The 25,718-nt window shown below is 38.1% G+C and overlaps 1 protein-coding gene across 3 annotated transcripts in view; it reads right to left on the bottom strand.

The window, feature by feature from the left end:
• Positions 1-2,688: 2,688 nt before the first annotated feature.
• The window catches only part of znf385a (zinc finger protein 385A), an 86,993-nt gene continuing 63,963 nt past the window's right edge, over positions 2,689-25,718 (bottom strand). For all 3 annotated transcript variants that reach the window (XM_067371058.1, XM_067371057.1, XM_067371059.1), the window contains 6 exons: positions 25,111-25,221; positions 17,194-17,365; positions 7,777-8,106; positions 4,400-4,584; positions 4,176-4,268; positions 2,689-4,046 (listed from right to left, as the gene is read on the bottom strand). In XM_067371058.1, the coding sequence (XP_067227159.1) occupies positions 3,819-4,046; positions 4,176-4,268; positions 4,400-4,584; positions 7,777-8,106; positions 17,194-17,365; positions 25,111-25,221 (1,119 nt within the window). In that variant the 3' untranslated portion in view covers positions 2,689-3,818. The remainder of the gene's footprint in view (positions 4,047-4,175; positions 4,269-4,399; positions 4,585-7,776; positions 8,107-17,193; positions 17,366-25,110; positions 25,222-25,718) is intronic.

Below are 25,718 nucleotides of genomic sequence, written 5' to 3'. Positions count from 1 at the left end.
GTAGCCAGTATGAGTTGAATATTGCTACTTTCAATCACACATACTGTTTTCCCATCTGACAGTTTAATTCAAAAATAACTTTATTGGCAAGACGAGGTTTGACCGAAGCTTCTCCGTCCGCGTCTGCTCCTGGAGAGGCCTGGGGTGGAATAAGGCTAAGGCTAAAATAGATTTCACCAACTAACATTACACCTGCCCTGAAAGGTTGAATAAATCTACCAAAGACAATTCTGTACAGTGATGACATAGTTCTCACTACAGGATGAACATGGTCTTTACAGTGTTGACGGATGGGACTAAGCGAGTCTGTCTCAAGCCTGTGGAGTGTGTTAGCTGTGATGGCTTTATCACCTCACATGGTTTCAATGGGGCACTGGACACCTGGTTTCAAACTACAGCATGTGTCAGTGCACGTATTAGTGTTACCACAAAATGCTCATCTGAAATCAGCCGAATTCCCCGTCCACTGATTGTTTTAATAAGTGTGGGATAGAAACAGCTGATTGCAAATGTGCAGTTTAAAGGAATAGGTCACCCCAAAAATTTAAACACTGTCATTATTTACTCAACCTCATGTTGGTCCAAACCCACAGGCTGTTGTTTTTTTCTCTCCCATAATCTGATATTACAATAGGAGTAGGAATGTTGCTTTGAAACAACACCAATGTCAATGATCTGTACTGTAAAAACTAAGATTCAAACAACTTAAATAATGTAGCTTTTGACAAAAATAAAAAGTTTTAGAAAGCAGTGCACATGTTTTTCTGGCGCATATTCAACATAAGGTTTATACTGTATATAATTGTTTACGGTTTGGATTAAATTGCAATATCACTTTCGGACAGTAGGTGGCGTTAATTTCAAAGTCAGAATGACAAATTTGCCAAAAGACCACGAGTTTGCAGGTATGATTATTGTATTTATCATCACAAAAGACTATTTTTGGACACATTATGGTGTTTTTTTCTCTCCCTTTTTAGTGCAAGTGTAACGGACGTCGGCCGGTAAGAGCTGCACATGTAAAAATCACTCCCCTGATCTCAAGAGGCGCTCTAGCAACTGATGCTGGAGACTGTGGTCTTTAGCCTCCTTGTTAGAGTGCCCAACTCCCATGCCGGTGGACCCGAGTTCGAGTCCCGCTTAGAGCAAGCGGTTCGAACAGAAGGGGTTACATTGGTGCCGTGACCCGGATGGTAGTGAGGTTTAGGGGGGTGAGTGTAACAGACGTAGGCCGGTAAGAGCTGTGGTTGTAAACCTGATCTCAAGAGGCGCTCTAGTCTAGAGACTGTGGTCTTTAGCCTCCTTGTTAGAGCGCCCGACTTCCATGCCGGCGGACCAGGGTTCAAGTCCCACTTAGAGTGGGCGGTTTGAACAGGAGGGGTTACACTTGACACCCCTTGGTCACTATAAATTGTTGTTGTACTGTGATTTTTAATAAATATCTCCTGTTTTCCACTAAAAAAAAAAGTAATACAACAGCATATGGGTTTGAAATTACATAAAGGGTGAGTAAATGACAACAGAAGATTCTTTTAGTGAACAATCCCTTAAAAGCAGATTCTGCTCATCGCAAGTTTTCTAAAACCGGATTCTATCCGTACGCACATGACACTACACGATACACACCGATATGAAACTACACCATACTAGTGCCTCGGTAACTAATGAGAAACAGAGGTAAAGTTTCATCAAAGCACAATGGTGGATGCTAACCACAGTTAGCATGAAGTAATGGCATTATCATGACGCTTTCCACACAATGCAAACAATGCCACGAAGAAACAAAAAGGTAAACTAAGCTACATACGCAAAGGCTATGGCTGACTACACATTGTTTGTGTTCAGATATACCCTGTCCCCCCACTCAGAGATGAGAAAAGACCCTTTAATATGAAGGGCCCGTCCCTGTGGGTGCCCCTTTCTTACTTTTTAAACTCCCAGCTTTTGTACTGGAAAGGCTAATTTATCTCTGTGGAAGAACATGGAGGCCTATTAGCAGCCGTACAGAACCATTTATAAATGATCTTCTACAACAAATGACATAATTCAATTGCTTATTGCATTGCAATATCCAAACAACAGTAAGACATTGTCACACTTTGCTTATCCAAACAACAGTAAGACATTGTCACACTTGAATTATCAATGGAAGACTGCCGCAAAGTTCCACTAACACGACAGGCTCAAGTTTGATGTTTATCTGTATTATTTGTACTTCACTTCCTCCAAATATGCTTTCTACAACGGGTAAGCCACATCTCGATCCCATCCGAGTGCAGGTTTTCAATCTTCCATAGAAAAATATTCTTGTTTTTTTCTTTTGTTCAATGACTTTTTTTTTTGTCAGAATTTCCACAACAATATTTGTTCAATGTAACAGTGTACTATGAAAACGAACCAAAAAAACAACATCAAAACAATTAATTGATCATATTAAAAACCAAAAAAAAAACAACAATATGCATTGCATGGCTTTAGATTCAAGACAGGAAGTTCATACCAAAAAAAGGAGAGATTGCACAGTCGTGTCCTTAGTGACCTCCTCTGCGTCTTCACTCTGTTCATTTTTCTAGACTCTTGGGGTTCGGCTGGAGTGGCTGACCTGCGGTGTCAGTCCTTGCCGGGATGCAGGCTGACTCGTGAGACTGAACGCAGAAGTCAGACAGAAGGGGGGGGGGGGGGGGTGTATTGCTAGGGGGGTTGCATAATGTCCACCGAACAAACAGAGACAAAATGAACAGAGGAGCCTGTATGTACTGTTAGTCCAAGTGTGTGCTTAGGTTTGTTGCCTTTCTCTGAGAATCAAAGTACCCGTCCATCTTATTTCAGCATCTACCAGCAGTTACATCATTCTCTACGCACATATTTCACTTCTGAATATTTTTCTAAAGTTGGATGTTCTGAACTAAACTACGCTACGCAATAGAATAAATAGACATCTACTGATTTTCTAAGATCTAAGACAGAGGTCTGGGGTTTTTCAGTCATCCGCTCTTGGCGCTAACAGATGTAAAAGCGACACAAAAGAGATTTCGAGTATCTCTTCTGCATCTCTCTGTTTCCCTAGAGAGATGCGACTGTATGAAGTCGGGCTTTTCGACGACGCTAAGCTTCTTACGCTCATTTCGAACCAGCATTCGGAAAGAGTCGGGCATCCTTAGACCTTCCCCACAATCCCCTGCTGTGAGTCTTGACATGGTGGAACTGTGACTGAGATTGTGGCGTTTTCCTCTTGCAAAGATGCCAAAGCCAGACAGGACAATTTGAATACAGCAAATACTACGAGAAGCGTACTGATGTAACATGGTTTCTGTAGGTTTCTCAAGGTGCATAGGATTGAGGGTGCATTTATTCCGAACAACAGAAACATTTAACTGTAGTCTTTGTGTGTTGATTTGTGTGTTTGGGGGTCTCTAGAAAGTTGCCTAACTCATTCCAGCATGTCTGGCTACGATGTGACTTCTGCTACCTCACAGTATGAGTATAAATAGAGGGAAGGAACAAGGATGTCAGATACATACAATATTGCTCTATTCCAACAATCCCTGCATTTGTCCATTCATCCATCAACAAATAAATCACTCAAACCAAACTAACAGAGATGGAGGAGGCAGTTAAGGGTGATGGAAAGAGAGTTGGAACGCCAGTTGCACCCTCCTTCGTGATTGATCCCACTTTGCGCCCCCTTCTGCTTGGTTTGATGATTGACGTTATTGTTGATGAGCCGATTCTAGTCATTATTTTTTCTTCTTCACAGTGTGCTTTTGGAGGTGAGACTCCGGACTGGCTGTGATTGGCTAAGGGGGGTGTGGGCGGAGTCAGTACGGCGAGAACAGGATCGGACCGTGTGAGGTGCGAATGGGCCCCGGAGCTGGTCTCAAGATGGCGTGACTGAGGGGCGGACCCTGCAGGAGGTGATGATGTGGATGGGGGGCGGGGCCTGCTGCGCGGAGAGCCAGCGGATTGGAGGAGGCGGCCGCTGCCATTGCTGCAGCAACGGCCAGAGGACTCGGCAGGAGGCCGGCGCCTAATGCTTTGGTGAGATCCTATATATAAGATAACAATGTCATGACTCAGCGATTTCATACTGTAACTTGACATCCAGTTATTGAATATTACTTGTTAGCACATTTAAATTAGGATTGTAACTAGTATCAGGATTGGTTAACACTTACCGCAAGGTCAGCTCCCCTGTGCTTCTTGTGTCGGCTCAGGAGGGGGTTTGGCTTTCCTGCCACTCCGTCCCGGTGCCGTCGACTGGATATGTGCTGCAAACAAACCAAACATACAAACAGTCCGAAGATGAAAATTTTATTTCGTATAAGCAAAATGGCGAGCATATAAAAGCACATAGACTAATGTCATTTCATGAAATATGAACACCATAACCCTCGCTCACCTGTTTGAGCTGCAGTTCTGAGTTGACCCGCACATTGCAGATCTCACAGTGGAAGGTGCGTTCCTGAGTATTGGGGTCTGAGGCCCCGCCTCCCTGCTCCCCGCTGGGCTTCGGGCCCAAACGAGGGTATGCCTTAATGGGGCCCAGTCCGCTGCGGGCTTCCAGAATGGTTTTGTGTTTAGTGCCTGAGGAGCACAGAGAAATACATAGGTTGTAATTATCTATAAAACACATGTGCATAGTGTATAAATGCATTTAAACCATGGTTCAAAAGTCATCAAAAGCTTGATGAGACCTTTTTTTAAAGGTGCCATTGAACATTTTTTTTTACAAGATGTAATATAAGTCTAAGGTGTCCCCTGAATGTGTCTGTGAAGTTTCAGCTCAAAATACACCATATAGATTTTTTTTAATTCATTTTTTTAACTGCCTATTTTGGGGCATAATTAGAAATGCGCCGATTCATGCTGCGGCTCCTTTAAATCACGCGCTCTCCGCCCCTGGAGCTCGTGCTTGCCTTAAACAGTGCATAAACAAAGTTTACACAGCTAATATAACCCTCAAAATGGATCTTCGTCATGCATACTGCATGCATGCGTCGGATCATCTGAGTATAGTATTTATTTGGATGTTTACATTTGATTCTGAATGAATTTGAGGTTTTGCTCTGTGGCTAAAGCTAACATTACACACACACACACACACATATGTTCATTTTTGTGAATTGTGGGGACATTCCATAGGCGTAATGGTTTTCTGTGCAATGGAAACTGTGCACACTTTTACTTTCTCACAAAAACTCATTCTGTATGATTTATAAGCCTTTTGAAAAGTGGGGACAGTGGGTAATGTCATCATAAGTCACCTCTTTTTGTAATACCTACAAACACACACACACACACAAAATAATAATAAAATAATTTTTAAAAAATGCAATAACAAAGCAGAATAAAAGTAGAATATTATGATATAATAAAAGGTAAGTAAATAAATAAATGTATTTATCTATAAATATAATATGAACTGCAGGCAGCAGTGTAATATCCAGTTGTGACCACTAGAGGGCTTCCTGAATCTTCCACTTTGAATTATCCTTGAATGCAGCTGCTCATGCCAGGGATGATTCTTATTCCTGTCCACATGTCTAAAAGGCAGTCACACCATTCTTTTATTGGAATGTTGTGAATTTGTGAATCACATCCTTTTTGAATTTCATTCAGGTTACATTACTGTACAGGGCTGTTCGTGTTCATAAATCAAGATAAACTGCCTGACTTTAAATTTCAAAACTTTGTTGCAAAACTGAATTCTTCAAGTCTTCGAGATTTGTTCAGTTTGGCTGTCCTCATTACAACGAAGCTCATCAATTTTCCATTTCCTGTGTTTGGAGCCATACAACACATGGTTCTCCTTAAATGTTTCACCGTCATCCTGGCCTCACAATGTCAATGAAAACACAGTTAAGCTATATGGACTAAAAAAAAAAACACGTGACGTCCACATGCTTGGTTCCTAAGAACTAATGTCTTTGTTTTGTTCTTAACCAAGAAAACATTGGGAATGTCGACACATTCTCTTGCCAAATCAAAAGCAGACTTCATTTTCTCCCTTTGACCAAAAGTTCACCTTAACTTTGGGTTTGAGCAGACAAAGCAAGAAACTAGCACAAATGACCTTTGTGCTAAAAATGTACTCTTGCAATATTTACACAAAATATTTGTTCCAGACAATAAGCGTTGTGTAACGGTCATTTGTAAATGCCATCTGAGAAATAAACAGATAAAACAAGAATTGACAGCTCTGTCTGGACATAGAGCTGCAGAAATAAAGTACGCTAAAACTCTCCTTTCTTCTCCTGACTTATATCTGTGGCTGTCTGCACAACATATGATTTGATTTTTGGCCATGGTTTGGAGTTTAATTTAGGAAATGGACTGTATTGATTCCAGACAGATTTCCTTAACCCAGGCCATGATTATAAATTTGCCTTTCCATCACAACGCCCTGATATCACTCATAACTTGTAATGTTTACTTTAAAACATGGTCGTGTTCCAAGAGGAACAACTTCCATGTGGCTTTCAAGCATCAAAGTGTGAACGTTTAATTTTCAGACCACATAAACAATTGTCAAATACTTTATGAAAAGGCATTCATTTTTTTTTGGCCTGGGGAAAAACAGACCATTTAATCAACAATCTCAACATTAGAAATTCTCAATCAGACAGTATAAACACTGAAACTATGACTGCAGTTTTTCCTCATAAATAAAAGAGGAGATCAATAATAAATAGAGTTGTGTGTGCCACTGCAGCAAAGTCTCCTCAACATCCACCTTCGTCTCTTCAAACAGGGTTGTTTGTGTTGACACAAACTGAATAATAGAGCAGAAAGAGATCTGCTCAGGCATTCGATATACCACGAGAAATCAAACACTCCCCTAAATACTACAAGCTGCAATTCAAAAACTGATCTACTTCATTCGTTTTCATGCAAACCTTTGGGCCAAACCAAGAGGACAAGTGGCGCTGTAAAGTTGTGTATAAATCATGAGCAAGTGAAAGCTTCTAAAGATGCCTGTTTTAGAAGTTTAAAGCGGTTTTTCTGTGATGGACATAATTGCTAGTGTTCCTCTGTGAGCTGCCTTGAGCTACGCAAAGCATATTTCTGCTGCACACAGAACAAGATACATCTTGCAAACTATTTTTAAAATAATTATGTCTTCTGAAGTAATTTGTGCTAGTATTGAGAAAAACAACCAGAAGGTCCAAATGTAACATTTGCCAAGTGCAAAAGTGCAAGTAAAAACTAAATAAGGACTGTACAAATCCTGTTAAGTATGTTATTTCCCAGTTTGTCAGCAAATTGATTAGGGATTGCAACATAATACATGGTTGTAATCCAACTGAAAGATTGGATTGGAGAGTCTGTGCATCTTCTACAAACAGGATAGTATCTTGGATACATATTTTATTGAAACAAAGGAAAATGGAAAATATTTATGGCTTGTAAATGTTAATTTTGACCCATAAAAGCAACATTAACCAAGCAGATAAAATCTATAGTACACCTTTGCATTTGCTTTTTCTGTTTTTCTGTCATTAAAAGTGATTGCAGCATCATATTATTGTTGCATATGATACTGTGGAGACTCCTTGCTTGTGAGTTTTACAATTCTAACAGTACGAAGTCACAGGTATACAGACTGGTGAATACTTCGAACCAGAAAATACACAGGGTGCAAGTGTGATTATGTACAATCTATCCACCTCTAAGCACCCATTGGAGACACTTTATTCCAATGAATAATGTTTTGCGTTATCAGTCAGCAGGGTAAGTTATTGAGTTTAGATGAGCTGTTGCTAAATGAATGTTCACCTTTATTGTGGGCCTCCAACTGGGAGAGCGAATTGACGGCCACTTTGCACAGTGAGCAGTAAAGCAGCTTCTTGGCTTTATCCTCTTCGGTCTCAGGGTTGCTGGGAGTGACTGATGGCGCCCCTGGGGCTCCGGTGCCAGCCTGCTCAGGGTTAGAAGAGCCACAGCCGGGTGATGAGGAGGTGGCTGGGGGTGGTTGAGGGGTAGTGGGGGTGGGCAGAAGAGGGCATGCAGAAGGACCAGGGGATTCTGGGGTAGGGGGAGCAGAAATGGCCAAGGGCCCCGGGGCCACCGCGGGTCCGTTTAACTGTGGTGCTGGTCGCATCTCATCTGCAAAGCAAAGCAAACAACAAAATGACATTTAAATGGAGTATTTATGGAAGTTAATGGGCTCTGCTGTTTCATCTTTGAAAATAACAAAGCTGCTATGCAAGAATTCACTTCATGCCACAGAAATGTGTTTTTTCCTGTAAACCTCAAACCAGGCGTACTTCAAATACCTCGCCTTAAAGTGTGCAACCCCAGCTTTTATAGACCACATAAAAACAAGTTTGCAAAAAATTTACTTCATAAAATGAAATTATTTACACATGTTTGTATTTTCTATGAGGCACACATATTGTTTAGTTTAATTTCTGAAGTAAAATGATGCTGAGAAATATGTAACCATACCGTTTAGAGCATTCAGGATATGAAATAGCAGTCTTTCCTTATATGTTCTGTTGACATGGAAGCTAAAGTTCCATTCATACCAAGAACGATAACTATAATATATAACTACAACGATAACTATATTTGCTTCCACACCAGCGAATGATAACTGTTTATTGTAAGCTCACGTACTGCAGTGTACATGTTTTTGCTGTTCTTGTTGCATTTACACAGGTTTAACCAGCAGATGTCCTCAACATGCTATATTTCGAGTGAATAGCTTGTGTAATCGATCTAATCTAACAGTGAATTTAGATGACCAAGTCAATATAATGGAATAAAAACAACGCCTTGTCTTTTTCACTGCAACTTCAAAGGAAGCAAGACAATGTTGTCGAAACTAGCGCTGGATGCTTGAGGTAATTTTGTTTTACACTCTTTGCTAGCCTGGCATATATCGTTAATACTTCTCACCATTTATTACGAGGATATGACCGATTGTTTTCCATATCCATTTTCTTTAAATTATCCTTGAACAGTTTTTACTTGTCAAACAGTGGTGGCTGTTGGCGATTAACTTCTCCGCAACGTCATCTGCCATTTTAAATGCGCAAGACCGTAATTATAATGGATTCTGATTGGCTGTCAGTGCTTTATCGTTCAACAGCTAGAAAAAAAATTGTTCTGAAAGTGATCCCAACGATGTCGTTTCTCTATATCATTATCGTTATAGCTGTGGTGTTATAACAGTGCTATTCTTTTATATTTAGAACAATTTTTAGAACTTTATCGTTATTTTTACAGTTATCGTACTTGGTGTGAACAGAACTTAAGAAGAGCAAGCAAAACTCATAATAACTGCCTCAAAAAAGGATATAATGTATAGAAGTTCTACAGCATTCATTTAAAATAGAAATCTTCTGTAACATTATAAATGTAATTTACTGTCACTTTTGATCAATTGCTGAATAAATGCATTTGTCAGACATGTTTAAATCACAAACAACTGATAATGCACTTAAACAATACATTTTATCAGTCCACGTGACACTGAAAATCAAATTCATGACATCAAAAACATGTGCAATAGCTTTGTCATTCACCCTACATTGAGTAAAAAAAACTAAATTGGAGCGGGGCGTTACACAGTTATCTTACCCTATTATATGAGATAACTAAATGGTAAACATAAAGCCCGCAGATTATGGCTTTAGAAAGTATCTCTTGGGGGAAAAAGTAAGCAGTGACTTCACTACTCAAGATTATCTGTGTTTATGTCATTTTACAAACATTTGACCACAACGTCTTACATAAACTCTTAGTCATGCCAACTCAGTGTCTCTCTCCTTAAGAAACACACTGTTTCAAGTTTTATTCACCATGACATTTGAAGTTCAACAGCCTCTGCTGTGGTGGCAAATCCTGAATGGCAGGTGGATAAGAGCTGGTTAGAGGCAACCAGATCCCTCGTTTAACAGGAAACAGTTCTCTCTCTCTCTCTCTTTCTCTACATTGGAAGTTTCCAGGCAGATTTCTCTTTGCTTTCTCTGTTTGCAGAGCAGATGAGAGTCTGTACTATATTTCTTTTGGACTTGAGCTCCTGTCAGAGCCTTATAAAGATCATCTGGATCAAAGCATGGGTTGATGACATACTGCTCTCTTGAAAGATGCAGGATGTTACAGCAAACCCCATGACCCTTAAAAAAAAAAACACCAAATATAGATCAACGCTTCGTGCAATAGCTCTTACAGCATAATAATGGATGGACCGAACCATGTGGCTTGTACTTGGTGCAGGTGTGGTTCTGAATATCCTGAATTTTTATTTCTGAGCTAATATTCCCAGTGCTCCTTTTCCAAAACACACCCCATTCCCTTACAGGCCCCCACCCTCTAACAATCACACACGCTCACACACTATGCGTGTGTAGTGAAAAATGTGGGTTTGGCCGTGCACATGTGGTTTGTGTTAGCAGATCGTGGTTCAGGGGGTGGAGGAGAGTGTGTAATGGGGGATTTCAGAATCCTCCATCCTCTGGACGGTTGCCATCCACCACCATCACTGACATGCCCTCCATGTTCGCTGCAATGTGCGTCTGTCTGCCCTCCATTTATTCTTGCTTTGCATATTTGAAAGTGCAGTTACACAACATGCACTCTCAGAGGACTCATATATAATGCTTAAATTAACACTCGCCTTTCTTCAACTGCTGAAGGAGTCAGCTGCTGTAAACACAAGCTAGTAATGATGTAAATATTTTCATGAAAGTTCAGAGGTCCAACAGAACCCCAAAAAATATTGTTTAATATTTCTTTAAACATGTAACTGTTGCAAATCAACAGTGGGCATGGAATCACTTTGTATTACAAAGAGGAGGGGATAGTGCTGGTTGGGATGTCACAATTTTTTACTTTTACTGTTTTGATTAATGTTATATACTACCACTTAAAAGCTTATAGGGTCAGTAAGATTTTTAATTTTTCTTTAAAAAAGTCATTTATGCTCACCAAGGCTGCATTTATTTGATCAAAAATTACAGTAAAAACAGTTAAATATTATTAACATTTAAAATAAAAAGTTTTCCATTTTGATAAATTTTAAAATGTAAATGTTTTTTTCATGTGAAGCTGAATTTTTAGCATCATTACTCCAGTCTCCTTTAAAAATCTTGCTGATTTGGTGCTCAAGAAACATTTTTTATTATCAATGTTGAAAACAGTTGTGTGGCTTAAAGGGTTAGTTCACCCAAAAATGAAAATTCTGTCATTTATTACTCACCCTCATGCCGTTCCACAGCCGTAAAACTTTTGTTAATCTTTGGAATGCCAATTAAGATATTTTTGCTGATATTTCCTCTCTTAAGATCCATTAAGGTACTAAAACATATTTAAATCAGTTCACGTGAGTACAGTGGTTCAATATTAATATTATAAAGCGACGAAAATATTTTTGGAGCGCCAAAAAAACAAAACAAAAAAACAACTTAGTGATGGCTGATTTCAAAACACTGCTTCAGGAAGCTTCAGAGCATTATGAATCAGCGTGTCAAATCAGCTGTTCGGAGCGCCAAAGTCACGTGATTTCAGCAGTCTGGCGGTTTGACACGCGATCCGAATCATGATTCGATACAAAAGATTCATAACGCTGCTTCATGAAGCATTGTTTTGAAATCGGCCAACACTAAATAAGTCGTTTTTTTTTTTTTTGGCGCACCAAAAATATTCTTGTCACTTTATAATATTAATATTGAACCACTGTACTCACATGAACTGATTTAAATATGTTTTTAGTACATTAATGGATCTTGAGAGAGGAAATGTCACTGCTGTTAATGCAGACCTCACTGATCCATCGAATTTTATCAAAAATATCTTAATTTGTGTTCCAAAGATGAATGAAGGTCTTACGGGTGTGGAATGACATTAGGGTAAGTAATAAATGACATTATTTTCATTTTTGGGTGAACTAACTCTTTAATATTTTTGTAGAAACTGATGTGTTTTTCAGGTTTCTTTGATGAATAGAAAATAAGAACATTTATTTGAAATAGAAATCTTTTATAACATTATAAATGTATTTACTGTCACTTTTGATAAATTTAATGCATCCTTGCTGAATAAAAGTATTGATTGCTTTAAAAAAGTCTTACCGAACCCAAACTTTTGAACCACATTTATGCCAAACGAACAAACACTCTACTACAGATTTTATCTCCAAATCATACAGTATATAATATATATGTAAAAAAATCATTTAGGGAAGAATTAAACATTCAAATAAATGAACATTAATGTTAATGAATCAAGATATCTACAACCTTACATCTGCCATACATTATTTTTGGTTTAACAGTTTAGCTTTGAATATGTGCTGTTCGGTGTTCTAATCCACCCTACAGATATACATTTTTGTAATACAAAATACATATGAAAATTTTCTGATTTTACTGTAACTGATAGTAAGGTACAATGGGAGGTGGAGAGCATGCCAGGGCTGTTTCTGCTGTCACTAAAAACAAACACTAAATAAAACATAACAAATAATAATAAATTCTATTGGACTGCAACTTAATAACAACACACAACAGCATGAAAACACCTGCAGGACAATTGGAAAAAGCTCTGTCTATTTGTCACATCATGCTGCGAGTTATTCCAGTTATTGGTTAGGACAAAATTGGCTTTGACAGAAAGTGTAAATGATGCCTGTGCATTTAGGATTATTATGATAGCTTAGTTACACACTCCACATACAGAACCTGAACCCTCAAGAACAATCTCTCAGTTTCCAGACAGTAAACTAAACCTGCTATTAATGCTGCTCCGGTTTCACAGCCGCTGACAGAGCAATAACGGAGAAGATGTTGTGTGACGTGGTGAAGGAGGGGTCTGGTTGTGACCCGTGCATGTGGATCAGATGTTTGATGGGTCAAGTAGAAGAGAGGCTGGCCTTTACCCCACTCCTACCCTGCCCATCATTAATGATTAATGAGCCCTGAAACAAGACGCCTGAATGAGCTTTGGGACTTATTAATTATGGAGTTGGGTGCATTCATTTGCCTCGCTCAGATCGCTGATTCCCAGATGCATCTTAAAGCAGGCCTGTTTACCAAACGATCCTCATCGTTTTTATCAAATCTGCATGTAAGAGTGGAGATTCTGCCACTGTACCTTAATTGAACCATGCTTTTGGAGATGGAGAAAGATCAAGCTGGATATTTAATGGCACTTCATGCTTATGCTGTGAAATATGGAGGCCCAGACGAGTGTCGTGCAGCCTTCTGTCTCTATACAATCTCCAGATGTGTAGACGACTGCTGGAGATGTATGGCTTCATTAAACAGAGTGACTGTGCAGAACTGGATCTTGGGGACAGACAGAGTGCTAGGACAGTTCAATGCCAAACTTCCTGCACATCCTGCCAAATCTCCATGCTATTATAAGCCCTGTTAGCTGCGTTCAAGCCTTACAGCCAATCTTTACTAGAATAAAAGTGTCCCTACAACAGGAAATGTAAAAAGTTAAATATAAAGTATAAGCAAACATCGTAATTAGACAAACCACAGCTGAAAAAGAGCTAAGAATGTATCTAAGCACAAACTACAGTGCCGCTTGAAAGTTTGTGAACCTCTTGCAGAATCTGTGAAAAATGTTAACAAAATAAGAGAGATCATACAAAATGCATGTTATTTTTTATTTAGTACTGTCCTGATTAAGATATGTTACATAAAAGATGTTTACATATAATTCACAAGACAAAAATAGCTGAATTTATTAAAATGACCCCGTTCAAATGTTTGTGAACCATTGATTCTCAATACTTTGTGTGGTTACCTGATGATTTACGGCTGTTTTTTTGTTTTGTTTTGTGATGGTTGTTCATTATTTCCCTGTTGGTTCTGAGCAGTTAAACTGAGCTCTGTTCTTCAGAAAAATCCTTCAGGTCCTGCTGTTTCTTTGATTTTCCAGCATCTTCTGCATATTTGTTCCCTTTCCAGCAGTGACTGTATGAATTTGAGATTCATCTTTTCACACTGAGGACAACAGACGTAGATCATCAGGTAACCACACACAGTATTGAGAATCAATGGTTCACTTACTTTTGAACAGGGTCATTTTAATAAATTCAGCTGTTTTTTTTTTTTGTCTTGTGAATTATATGTAAACATCTTTTATGTAAAATATCTCAATCAGGACAGTACTAAATAAAAAATAACATGCATTTTGTATGATCTCTCTTATTTTGTCAAAATTTTTCACATTTTCACAGATTCTGCAAGGGGTTCACAAACTTTCAAGCAGTACTGTATATTGGTGTGAAATTAATATGTTATACTATTAAAGGGTTAGTTCACTCCAAAATGAAAATTCTGTCTTTAATTACTCACCCTCATGTCGTTCCAAACCCATAAGACCCATCTTCAGAACACAAATAAAGATCTTTTTAATGGACGAATTCTGTCAGATTTCCTTCCATTGACTGCCTTTTAACTACCACTTTGACACTTCAAAAAGAGATCGGAAAACTAATCCATATGTATCGAGCGGTTGAGTCCAAACTTTCTGAAGAGAATCAATCGCTTGTTATGATGAACAGATTTAATTTATGCTTTTACTCGCATGTAAACATTGATCAGCGAACATAAGCAGAAGCTCAACCTAACCTGCTTCAACTAAACTGCTTAATTCATATGGATTAGTTTTCCGATCTCTTTATGGAGTTTTTGAAGCGTCAAAGTGGTAGTAACAAAGGCAGTCAATGGAAGAAAATCTGACAGCATTCTGTCATCCAAAATAAAAAATTATATATTTACATATATTTTAAATATATATATTTTTTTATATATAAATATATAAAAATATATATTAAATATATAAATATATTTAAAATATATATTTAAAATACATTAAAATAGAAATATATATATATAAATATATATATATATATATATATATATATATATATATATATATATATATATATATATATATATATATTTCTATTTTAATGTATTTTAAATACAGCCATTACTCCAGTCTTCAATGCCACATGATCCTTCAGAAATCATTCTAATATGCTATTTGTTTCTCAAAAACATGCATTTATTTGAAATAAAAATTTATTTCTTAAAAAAAAAAAAATCTTACTGAACCCAAACTTTTGAACGACAGTGTATACAAATTTTTTGGGGGTGAACTCTCCTTTTAAATTATCAATGGTTCAGGAGACATTCAGAAGGTGGCTGAAACTCTATAACCACTAAAAAGGTGACTCCATTGGTCTGAGTATTGTCTTTCTACCTCTGAGAAGATGCTGGCTCTAGTGATGCGTGAAAGAAAATCATCAATAAATTACATCTCCGGCAGCTGAGGTCCAACACGGCTTAGTGTTTCTCATCAAGCGTGGGAATTCTACTCTTGAGCTTTCACATAAAATCCCACACACACACAGCAGAAAGCAAGATGTGTAGACAAGTGAGATATAACGATCAGGCCCAAATACTATATATCTTGTCACATGCTTTTAAACTTAAACAATGGGGGGGAAACAGAGATGAAGAGAAACACAATAAAGTAAGCTCTAAACTTTTGCAAAATAAATTTCCACTGTACAGTCTCACACACATACTTCTCCACACGCTGGGCTTGCAATGTCCAGATGGAACTGCAGCTGTCAGGACTCTAGGGGTTGGCAGCTCAATGAAGACTCTGTTGTGAAACTAGTATTACGGGCATTAAAACAAAGTGATTGTCGGGATATACAAACAAGCGAGCCACCGGCCCGCTAGGGGTCGGGGTCACGGGAGTGAGCTTTGGATGGAAAACAGCATTCTTTCATATGTATCTGGTTTCACATTTAGATCATGGCCGGTTTGTTTTGGCTCTCTCCCGCTGGAATTCTTTCTAGGCCTAAGGACTGTAGATAGTTTTCTCTGGACAGGCAAATCCCTCAGTGAGAGACACGGCTATACTGTCCTCCTCCATCCTCTGTGACAGAGACGATGAGCAGGATGTGGGGGAGGTGGGAATTAAAGCAGTCATTCTGTAAGTCACATTATATAATGTAGGTGTTCGTAAAATAGTTTTCATATTTTTTTTTTTGGGGGGGGGAGTTGAATTAATTTACTTGTCTCATTTAAATGTCTTTCCTTCAGTTAAATTGTCAAGTTGTCATGGCTAAAAACCTATCATTATTTTAACAATTAGGTAAAGATTTCTATTTCAAATAAGTGCTGTTGTTTTTAACTTTCTATTCATCAAAGAATCCCGAAAAAAAAAACATATCAGAATTTCCGCAAAAACAATAAGCAGCAAAACCGTTGTCAACAATGTTTTCAGAATGAGAATTGCACAATGAGAAATGCTGACAGCAAAGTGCAGGGAGTGTAGACTAAGACATAACGGAAAAAAGACTGGCATATAACAGGCACAAGAGGGAGTCACCCACCCTCTGGCAGTTTATAAACTGTGCACCCCCATTTCATCTCACCATCATTATGATCTGCCAGTGTTTAATCACTTCTCATTAAAGCAAGATCAACTGTGATGTTTCCCCTCTCCCTTTTAACTAATCCTCAGACCTCTGAACTTTTTTATATCCACAATCTGTGTCTCACAATCTCTCATTCACTGCTCATCTTCTGCTCTAACCCATTCCTCCTAATCCTATAGTTTATTCTGATGCAGAGACAAATGGGATTTTAATACCTAATAAGCCTGCACACAGCTCCATAAACACATCAGCTAGGCCTTCCTAATAAAGCTGCAAAACAAGTGGTGATGGTCAAAGTCACGCCACTGTAGTAAAATTAGACTCCATGTTCTAGACCTTTACCCAGACTTCCACAAGATGTTTCAACAAGGAATGCACAATCTTAAATTTCATAAACTAGCTATTTTTAATCTTGTGCTGGGACTGAGGGATGTTGTCTTTGTCTCTTTCTGTTATTGTACAGTTGGGGCTGTGACAGACCCCTGAACTTCAGCGTTGGGAATGTTCGATTGGTTGCCTCTTGAAGAGTGAGGTCAGACCACACACAGATTGAATATTTGTGGCGTCTTCATGTCCTAGTTTTGAATTAGAGTATCTTCGCTTTCCATTCATTTCTTTTGACAATTTTGAAGCAGAATACAATATTTTGCTTTCTACTCTTCAAATTAATGTCTTTACACAATTTTTTCTCAAAAGTTGTTTAGTTAGAAGACCAGATGTGCATGTTTTACAGTCACTATATTGTGCAAAGCCACTTATTCTCAAGCTCTTACCTGTTTTGTTGGGCTCGGTGTCTGAGACGGCCGACAAGGGTCCCGTAGGTGAGGGGGACGAGGCGGGCCCAGGAGGAGGTTTGTCACTCTCTTGAGGGCGGCTCTTGGAGGTCTCGATGCCTTTGACTCTCCTAGCATGACGGTTCCCCTTGTAGTGGGCTTCTGCCTGACTCTGAAATGAACACACAGGTGATTCTGCTTAAATGTTCTATGAGCACACCTTTTAAAATCCACAAGGAGCCGCACACCAACAAAACAGGTGTGGAGTTACAAAGTTTTTAATGCTCACAGGCCATATTTGACATCTGGTACTGGATGTACTATCCAGGAGTCATAACATGGGCTTATACCTTCATGCTTGTCCCAGGACGCTGATGCCACATGGCATCCATTTTCTGTGAGTGTGAAACTGACTGGATCAAGCTGTCCTAAGTCCTAAGTACGTGTCTCTATAGGAAGTGCGCGTCTGACTGTTTCCATAGGAACCAGAGCTTCCAACGACCGATGCAGTGAAGCGATGACTTTACCAATCAGCCACTGGCTCTTATTTAGAAGGTGGGACTTATACCGCCATATTGCACGTTGCACGTTCTCCCATTCAAAACAATATGAGCTTGTGTTATTCTATAGTCTTTGGTATAGTTAACCTGGTTGTTCTAAAATGAATATTTCTCCAATGACAACCATTCAAAATTAACCATGTATTCTGAATATATCAAATTCTATAATAATAATAATAATAAAGTTATATTAAAGGGTTAGTTCGCCCAAAAGTGAAAATAACGCCATTTATTACTCACCCTCATGCCGTTTGCAAAGCAAATTAAGATATTTTTGTTGAAATCCGATGGCTCCATGAGGCCTGCATAGCCAGCAATGACAATATCTCTCTCAAGATCCATTAACATACTAAAAACATATTTAAATCAGTTCATGTGAGTACAGTGGTTCAATATTAATATTATAAAGAGACGAGAATATTTTTGGTGCACCAAAAAAACAAAATAATGACTTATATAGTGATGGCCAATCTCAAAACACTGCTTCAGGAAGCTTCGGAGCGTTATTAATGAAAGAAGTCTTAATGAAAGCCAAAGTCACATGATTTCAGCAGTTTGGCGGTTTGACACGCGATTCGAATCGTGATTCGATACGCTGATTCATAACGCTCCGAAGCTTCATGAAGCAGTGTTTTGAAATTGGTCTTACGGGTGTGGAACAGCATGAGGGTGAGTAATAAATGACATTATTTTCATTTTTGGGTGAACTAACCCTTTAATAATTTGTATTATTAGTAATATTTTAATCAGAATTTAAGTTATTTGAATATTATTTTAGTACAAATGATATTATTATTAACATCATTGATAATAATAATAATAATAATTTTAAGTAATATATTATTATTATTATTTTAAATAAATTACATAAAATTATCTATACCTTTAAATGATAAAGAATATATTTTGGATATACACTTATTTAATAATAATAATAATAATCATTATTATTCATAATAATTTAATGTATAATTTGAAGTTGTTTTAATACAATTGTATTATTAAATTATTTATTATTTAAATAATCATACATAATAATAATAATTATATTTAATTTATTATTAATAATAATACAATACAATTCATAAAATTATTTATACCATTAGACATAACAAAGAATATGAGGTCTTTTCCATGATTTCATTATCAACACTGTATAAGAAGAGAAAATGAGACCATTGTTAAGTGAAAGGATATATTTAGCTATCTCAGCGGCCAGTGCATAAATAGAGCAAAACCAAAGGAAACACAAAACAGTTGACTACTGTGAAAGATCTAATCTACATAAACAATTCCACTTCTCTGATGTGGCACAATCTAGTCCACTCATCGATCATGCTGACTTGACCTCTAGCAGGAACACACAATGAGATATTTCCAGAAATGCTCACACAGGAGCTGTCGCCTGTGGTCTGCATCCTCGTTACAGGGGAGCGGGACCGCCACGCGGCACAACATGTATCTGACGTGCCTCCCGGCAGCACGTTTCAAACACATCACCTATCAGCGGCTTCCCAAAACAGCCATTGCCTCAGAATCAATCCCATAAGGACAAACATGATGATTATTAAGTGGCTGGATTATCTGTTGTGTGAAACTGAGAATGAGTTGACAACCGTTGCTGCAGACACTGGGAGCAGGACCAAAAAGACTCATACCAGAGTGTGATTGAGGGCTCAGATGCTCACAACATTAAAAGAGACTCATGGGAACAGAAGAGATTAAGACAGCTAGGACAAGTCCTTAGAGACTGTTAGGGTACGCTTGCAGTGAGGGAATGGCATTAGGTTGGCCCTTCCTGTCTGTTGTGGCAGGTTGTGGGCTGTAATTGGTGATGACAGAGCCTTATATAGCTGGTGGTCTGTAATCGAAGCCTTCGGGGGTTTGAAGAAGCTGCCTGTCTAAAGAACACAGGAAACTGAGCAGGATGTGGAAAAGAAGCATAAAAGAGCAGCAATCCCTGGGATTAAGGAGGAAAGAGGAGAAGATAGCGATGTGGTTCTGGCAGAAACCCTCAGAGAGCTCAGTGGATATGGGGTTAAAGCACAGGTGCTCCATATATGTTTTGTAGACAGAGGTTTAAAAAAAATTAATGGAAAACAACATACATGAGTTATATGAATATAAAACTGATCAGACTTGCAACAGAGTGAAGAAAAAATGCAGAAGAAAGAAAGCACATCCAAAAACAAATGAGAAACACAGTTCATGCCACTGCCATGTGCAAGCACAAGACTCAAACAGTCTAGAGCAGTAATCACAGCCATGAGTTACAGAGATGTCAATACGGGAGAATCCAAGTTTTTTTTTTTTTTTTTAAACCGTCTGTGACTAAGAATGGGAATCATAATCTAATTCCAATTCCTCCTAACCATTCTTTTTTAGTAAGGACTAAACATTTGGTAGAAAAAAAAATGCTATGCCATTGCTAAAAGATTTTTTAAATTCTTGAACAATGCATTTACACGGACCATCTTTTAAGGGTGGCGTTAACTATTAAACAAAAATACTAGACAATCAAAACATTCAAAACATATTTCACTTAAAAAAAAAAAAAAAAACTCATAATGTTCATTTTTACACACTGTTAAATGAACAACCAGTCAGAAACTACACTGAATTCTCATAGTTATTTGTAAGCTGTATTTGTTTGATTCACTAAAATGAAACTGCTTATTGAAATCATTAATTCAGGAATCAGTCTACACTCTATACACTGTATGTTTTTGATTCACTAAAAACAACCGATTCATTAAAGTCATTCATTCGAGAGTCAGACATTTTACACCCACTGTAAATGTTTCTCTTTGTGAGGTTTGGTTAGTGATGGCTGAAATGCATCTTTACGCACAACTGCCAGCCTGCATGGAGAGGTTCTCAAGACTCCAGAGACACCAGCAGCTTCAAATACCTGTTTGCTGCTCAACATTGGAACTGGCTTTTTTTTTTTATAGCTGCATTATATTTATAGTCATTGTTTTTTTTTTTTAACTTTCATTAATAAGCCTTTATCTGACCGAGCTCTGCTGTGCTCTAAATCACTCACAAATCTTATGATAATTTGATAATCTCAATTCAGTTTCTCAAAATATTAGTTGTTTTCATGCCTTTTGCACAACATTGCACCATTTCATGCTTTTCATCTTCAGAAAGATCTTTCTTCCTCCCCATATTGCATGAGAACTGTGAGTTGCTTAATAATGTGGAACAACCTCCAAGTAGGGTTTCCATTGACCTGGCAAATTATTTTGTCTGAGATTGATACCAGTTATCTAAAAAGACATGGATAAATAAACAAACAAACATTTTCTTAGAAAAACTAAAATCTGAATGTTTATTGTACTGAAATCTTACTGATATGTCACTTGTATAATAATTTAGAACGCAGTGTACACTGGTTGCACTTCATATGTTTGATTCACTAAAAAGAACAGGGCTGCGTTTCCCAAAAGCATCATAAGCCTAAGTTAACAAAGCTTTTGGGAAACCCAACCCAGGTTAGTACGTCATTCATTCGGGAATCGGACAAGTTTGCTCATGTTGTCCATTTCATGCCGTAGATTCAGTAGCGATGTTGCGCTGACACAGAATAGTATTACAGTTCTCTGTCTGAGTATTTTTGTATGTACCGTGGTTCTCTTGCATTGGCGGAAGAATGCATGTGCGAGAATCGTTAATGGAAGTGAGCGTCATTCGGTTTCAGTCCTATAAAACTGATGAAATGACACTATCATCCTTTAGAACTTGTTTTTAACAATCAGTTTGTAGCTAAACTGTTTCAGCCAGCTCCTAACTCGAATTCAGCAATTAGCAATACTAATCCAATTTTCATGAACTCTTTGAACCCACATAGCCTACAAAATTCATTCATTGAAATTCTCAGTGAATGCTTTCTTAATGAAGCGACTTACAAGAGAGGGCACGCATTATGTGTGAAGAATACCTCAACCATTAGATATGAATACAAATCAAGTACCAAGCCAAATCCATAATGTGCCAATGAGAATGAAGTGCTCGTATGAATGCAGCACTATCTATAGAATAAGGAAATGAGGAGTTCTTGCCCAGATGGCACAGGGTTTTACATAAGAGAGATGAGTTGGTTTTGAAAGCAGAAGATTAATTCTTCTAAGCACAACGATGGAAAAACAGGGAGCATGAGCATGAAGAACTTTTCCAAGGACAAATTAGGACACAGAGACAAGATTGTCAATTTGCCAGATTTATCAAATCACATGTGAACAGTATGTAACGCAACATACGCCAACATAAATACAATTACCACAACAAAATGGTAAAGGGCTGCATGAGGAGGATTGACAGCTGTGGCTATTCCCGAAGCTCAGCACGCACATGGAAGGTTAATTTGCCCTAGTGATGGAAAAACAGCCAGTGAATGACGGAAATTGTGGGACATCGGTGGGCCACTGCAGCTCTGGCAGGGGGAGGGACTCGCATTCAACCCTGTCCTGCAGCAACAGTGACACAATATGGTGACATCACTTCTGCAGCGCGGCAAGGTTATACCTCCATCTTGCGCTAGAGTGAAAAGGGACAGAGGGACACTGGCAGCACAGCATAACACAACTCTCATAGTTTGATGAATGCATCAGATAACACTTGCTGGCAGCCAATAGTCTGCTTTTTCAACTACAAATGTCCTCAGTTATCGGCACTGGGGGGGTTTGGAATCTATGAATCCATAATGGAGCGTGAAATGATGATGGGAAGGAGGCGAGGGAATAGATATTTTCAAGGAACAAATGCATTGCGTCATTCAGCATAGTAGAGGAAGAAAATGTAGACTCGTTGCTCTGTGTAACCATTTAATGAAATGTGGCATCGTATAATTTAATCTCCTTATGTAGCTGAATCATTTCCAGTGCAAAAATGCATGAAAGTAGTAGCAAAATTTCTAATGAAACATACAAACTTGCAGTTGTTGATTGTTTGCCTTTGATCTCTCTGTTTTTCGCTCGCATTTAAAAATAAATAAGAGTTTAAATAGTTAGGACAATGACAAAAAAAGGTTTGAGTTTGTATGAGGGTTTATGAATGTGTGCATTATGGCACTTTCCATGGATACAGCACATGACATTTTTTTATATGTTATGAGAACTATATAATCTAATATAAAATTAATCTAGCATGAAAAGTAGCTAGTTTTAAATGTATCCCCTTAAAATGCTGATTTTTGCCTGTCATTTCAAAGGATTTGACCTTCTCAGCTGAATAAATAAAATCCTGCAACAATGTCATAATTTTCATATAATGTGCCTTGTTACCAATGCTATTTAAAAATATGATCATATATATATATATATATATATATATAGCAGGGGCGTTTGAGGAGGCAAGGGAGGCAGTGCCTCCTCAAAAAATAGGATGAGAAAATAATCCATATTACATATAAAACACCACAAATATTACAAATTATGACATTAAAAAGAGCGCAAGTCACGCGTATTTCTAAAGGAACACTGCCCAACAGTGACACCCGCAGGTAAAGTTACAGCAGCAGTCATGCCTCCCTTTTCCCTCATAGAAAACCATTAGACCCCCAGTGTGCGGGGGGTTTTGTGGGGGTAATTGAGAATGAATGGGGAAAAGTCACGTGAGAGGAGGCAATGTCTCCATTGTGCTATGATAGGATGTAATTGGTTATGATTGGATATGATTGGTTTGTGTGATAAATCCCGCCTCTTGTTGATGTGCACATTCCGCGCATCAGTTTGACTGAACAAATAATGGCGTCAATGGGAAGACTGAATGAAAAGTAAACAGATCCCACAGTTAGATATTACCGCTTTATGTCACGTCAAAATGTCACGTTTTTTTAGTGCAATCTTTAATATTATAATATAATAATATATTTAATATTATAATATAATATTATAAATATTATTTGTATTTATTAACCATCAGTCCTTACCCGTGTTAATTAAAAAATTTTATTTTATTTTTTTTTTCCATTTATGCAAAATGTAAAAATAAATAATAGAAAGACAAAAGCAGGCCCTATTTTGTGGAAAGTGCCATGTGGTTAAGTGTGTGAGTATGTGTCTGTGTGTAGTAAAATGCAATGATGGCAAGCAGGGAGACGCTGCAAAAACAGGGGTGTTGAAATTATATGCCTATCTTTTACAAACCAGGACAGCTGCAGGTGTCAGAGATGTCCAATCAGTAGTCAAGTGCTTAACGTTTATTGAACGGTATTATTATTTACAAGCACACTTGTATGTGTCAAGCTCGTTTGACTTGAGGGTCATGAACTGGGTTGTAAACTAAAGGTATCTTTGGGTGGCTCTTTGGGATATGGAATTTATAGCCTAACTAACAACCGTCTAGGATATTTACTGTGAACCAAAACAAGGGAACTTTAGATGATGAAAATAACTGTAGCACATAACCTCAATCTAATCTTCACCTCCATGAAATATCACCTCTAATGAACTCTTAAGTCCAGTTGTTTTACAGAACTGCTGAGTTGTCTCAAAATCTCACCCCATAAATCATTAAAAGGGAGCTGGGCTAACAGCTATTTTCGCAGGTCTTCACAAGCAGACTTGGCCTCTACGTCTTCTCCCTGTCTTTCATTGTCTGTGGATGCGGTTTAAAGAAGGCTATACATCTGCTCGACTGGAGGCCCAAGATTACAGGCTCACACCAAGAAAGCCACTTTCTGCCCATGATTACAGTTCTCGTCCGTAAAAATAGCGCAGGCTAGTGGGGCACTCCCAGGTCCTGCTCTGTTACTAATCTCACACATGTCACAATGTCTGCCACAGCTGCAACTGAATTCAGCCCAGAATATTTCAGGCTTAAGTTTCCCCCCAAACAAGCATAGCAGCAATTTGGTGCATAAACAACTAACATAATTGCTTTCATTGATGCGCGAGGAATATTGGAACTGCAAAATGTGCGATACGGATCTTGCAATAAATGACTGTGGCAAGTCTAAAATGGAAAATTTGAACGTTGTTTTTGTAGGAAGGATGTAGGAAGGTTTCTGTAGGATTTCCTGGTGATAATACAAATCAATCTTATAATTGAGACTGTATGTTGAGAGAGATTTTATTAAAACTCTTTTTAATTGTAGAAAGAAAGAAAAACACTTCATGCTGTAAGCATTCACTCTGACATGCTATACGGATACAGTACTTCAAAGAGGATTTGCCATAGGCTATTTCCGGACTAGAAAGCAGAGTGTGCAAAGTATCTCAGCAACATAAACATAACACTCATATTACATAGAAAACTCACTCTAAGAAATCTATATATGATTTCATGTCTTCAATAACACAAGCCATTTGAATAAGCCACCAAATTTCAAACAGTCTAATATCAGATACCTTACCTCAGAGTTGAAACGGATCTGGCAGACATTACAGGAAATGATTGGCCTTTTGGTCTTCACCAGTGGGACGCCAAAGGTGTGGTTGATCACTGCCTTCTGAACAGGATCCATCTGAGCAAAGAACAGGAGAAAGAGAAAGAGGGAAAGGGAAAAGAGAAAGGACATGTGAAACTAAACTCTGGTTCGGCTCCCATTAAACAGACAAGGTCGTTAATCATGTTGATGGAAGGGTCTAGGTGGCAGTACAGTGGCAGCAGAACATGGCTAAAGGGTGGCCATATGGTGCAAAGAGTCAGGACACCTGTGAGATCAAGTCAGGGTGAGCAGCTCATCTCTTGCACAAATGTTGTTCATCCCTGCATTCAGTTTCAAAATATCAATGACTTAGCTACCGAATGAAGACAACCTAATTACTCACTTACTTTTAAGGAGGTCACACTACACTAAATCATTTCTAAACCAGCATATATACTGCATACCAAAACATTCCTGAATATAATCTACTGGATAATATTAACTAACAATGAGCAATACATTCGTTACAGTATTTATTAATCTTTGGTAACGTTAGTAACTATAAATTTGACTGTTTTTTGTTAGTTTAAGGG

The sequence above is a fragment of the Chanodichthys erythropterus genome, chromosome 20 (assembly GCF_024489055.1).
Source record: "Chanodichthys erythropterus isolate Z2021 chromosome 20, ASM2448905v1, whole genome shotgun sequence".
Classification (NCBI taxonomy): Eukaryota; Metazoa; Chordata; class Actinopteri; order Cypriniformes; family Xenocyprididae; genus Chanodichthys; species Chanodichthys erythropterus.
Note: the sequence above shows the minus strand (reverse complement) of the source record. Positions and strands in the feature narration are given on the sequence as shown.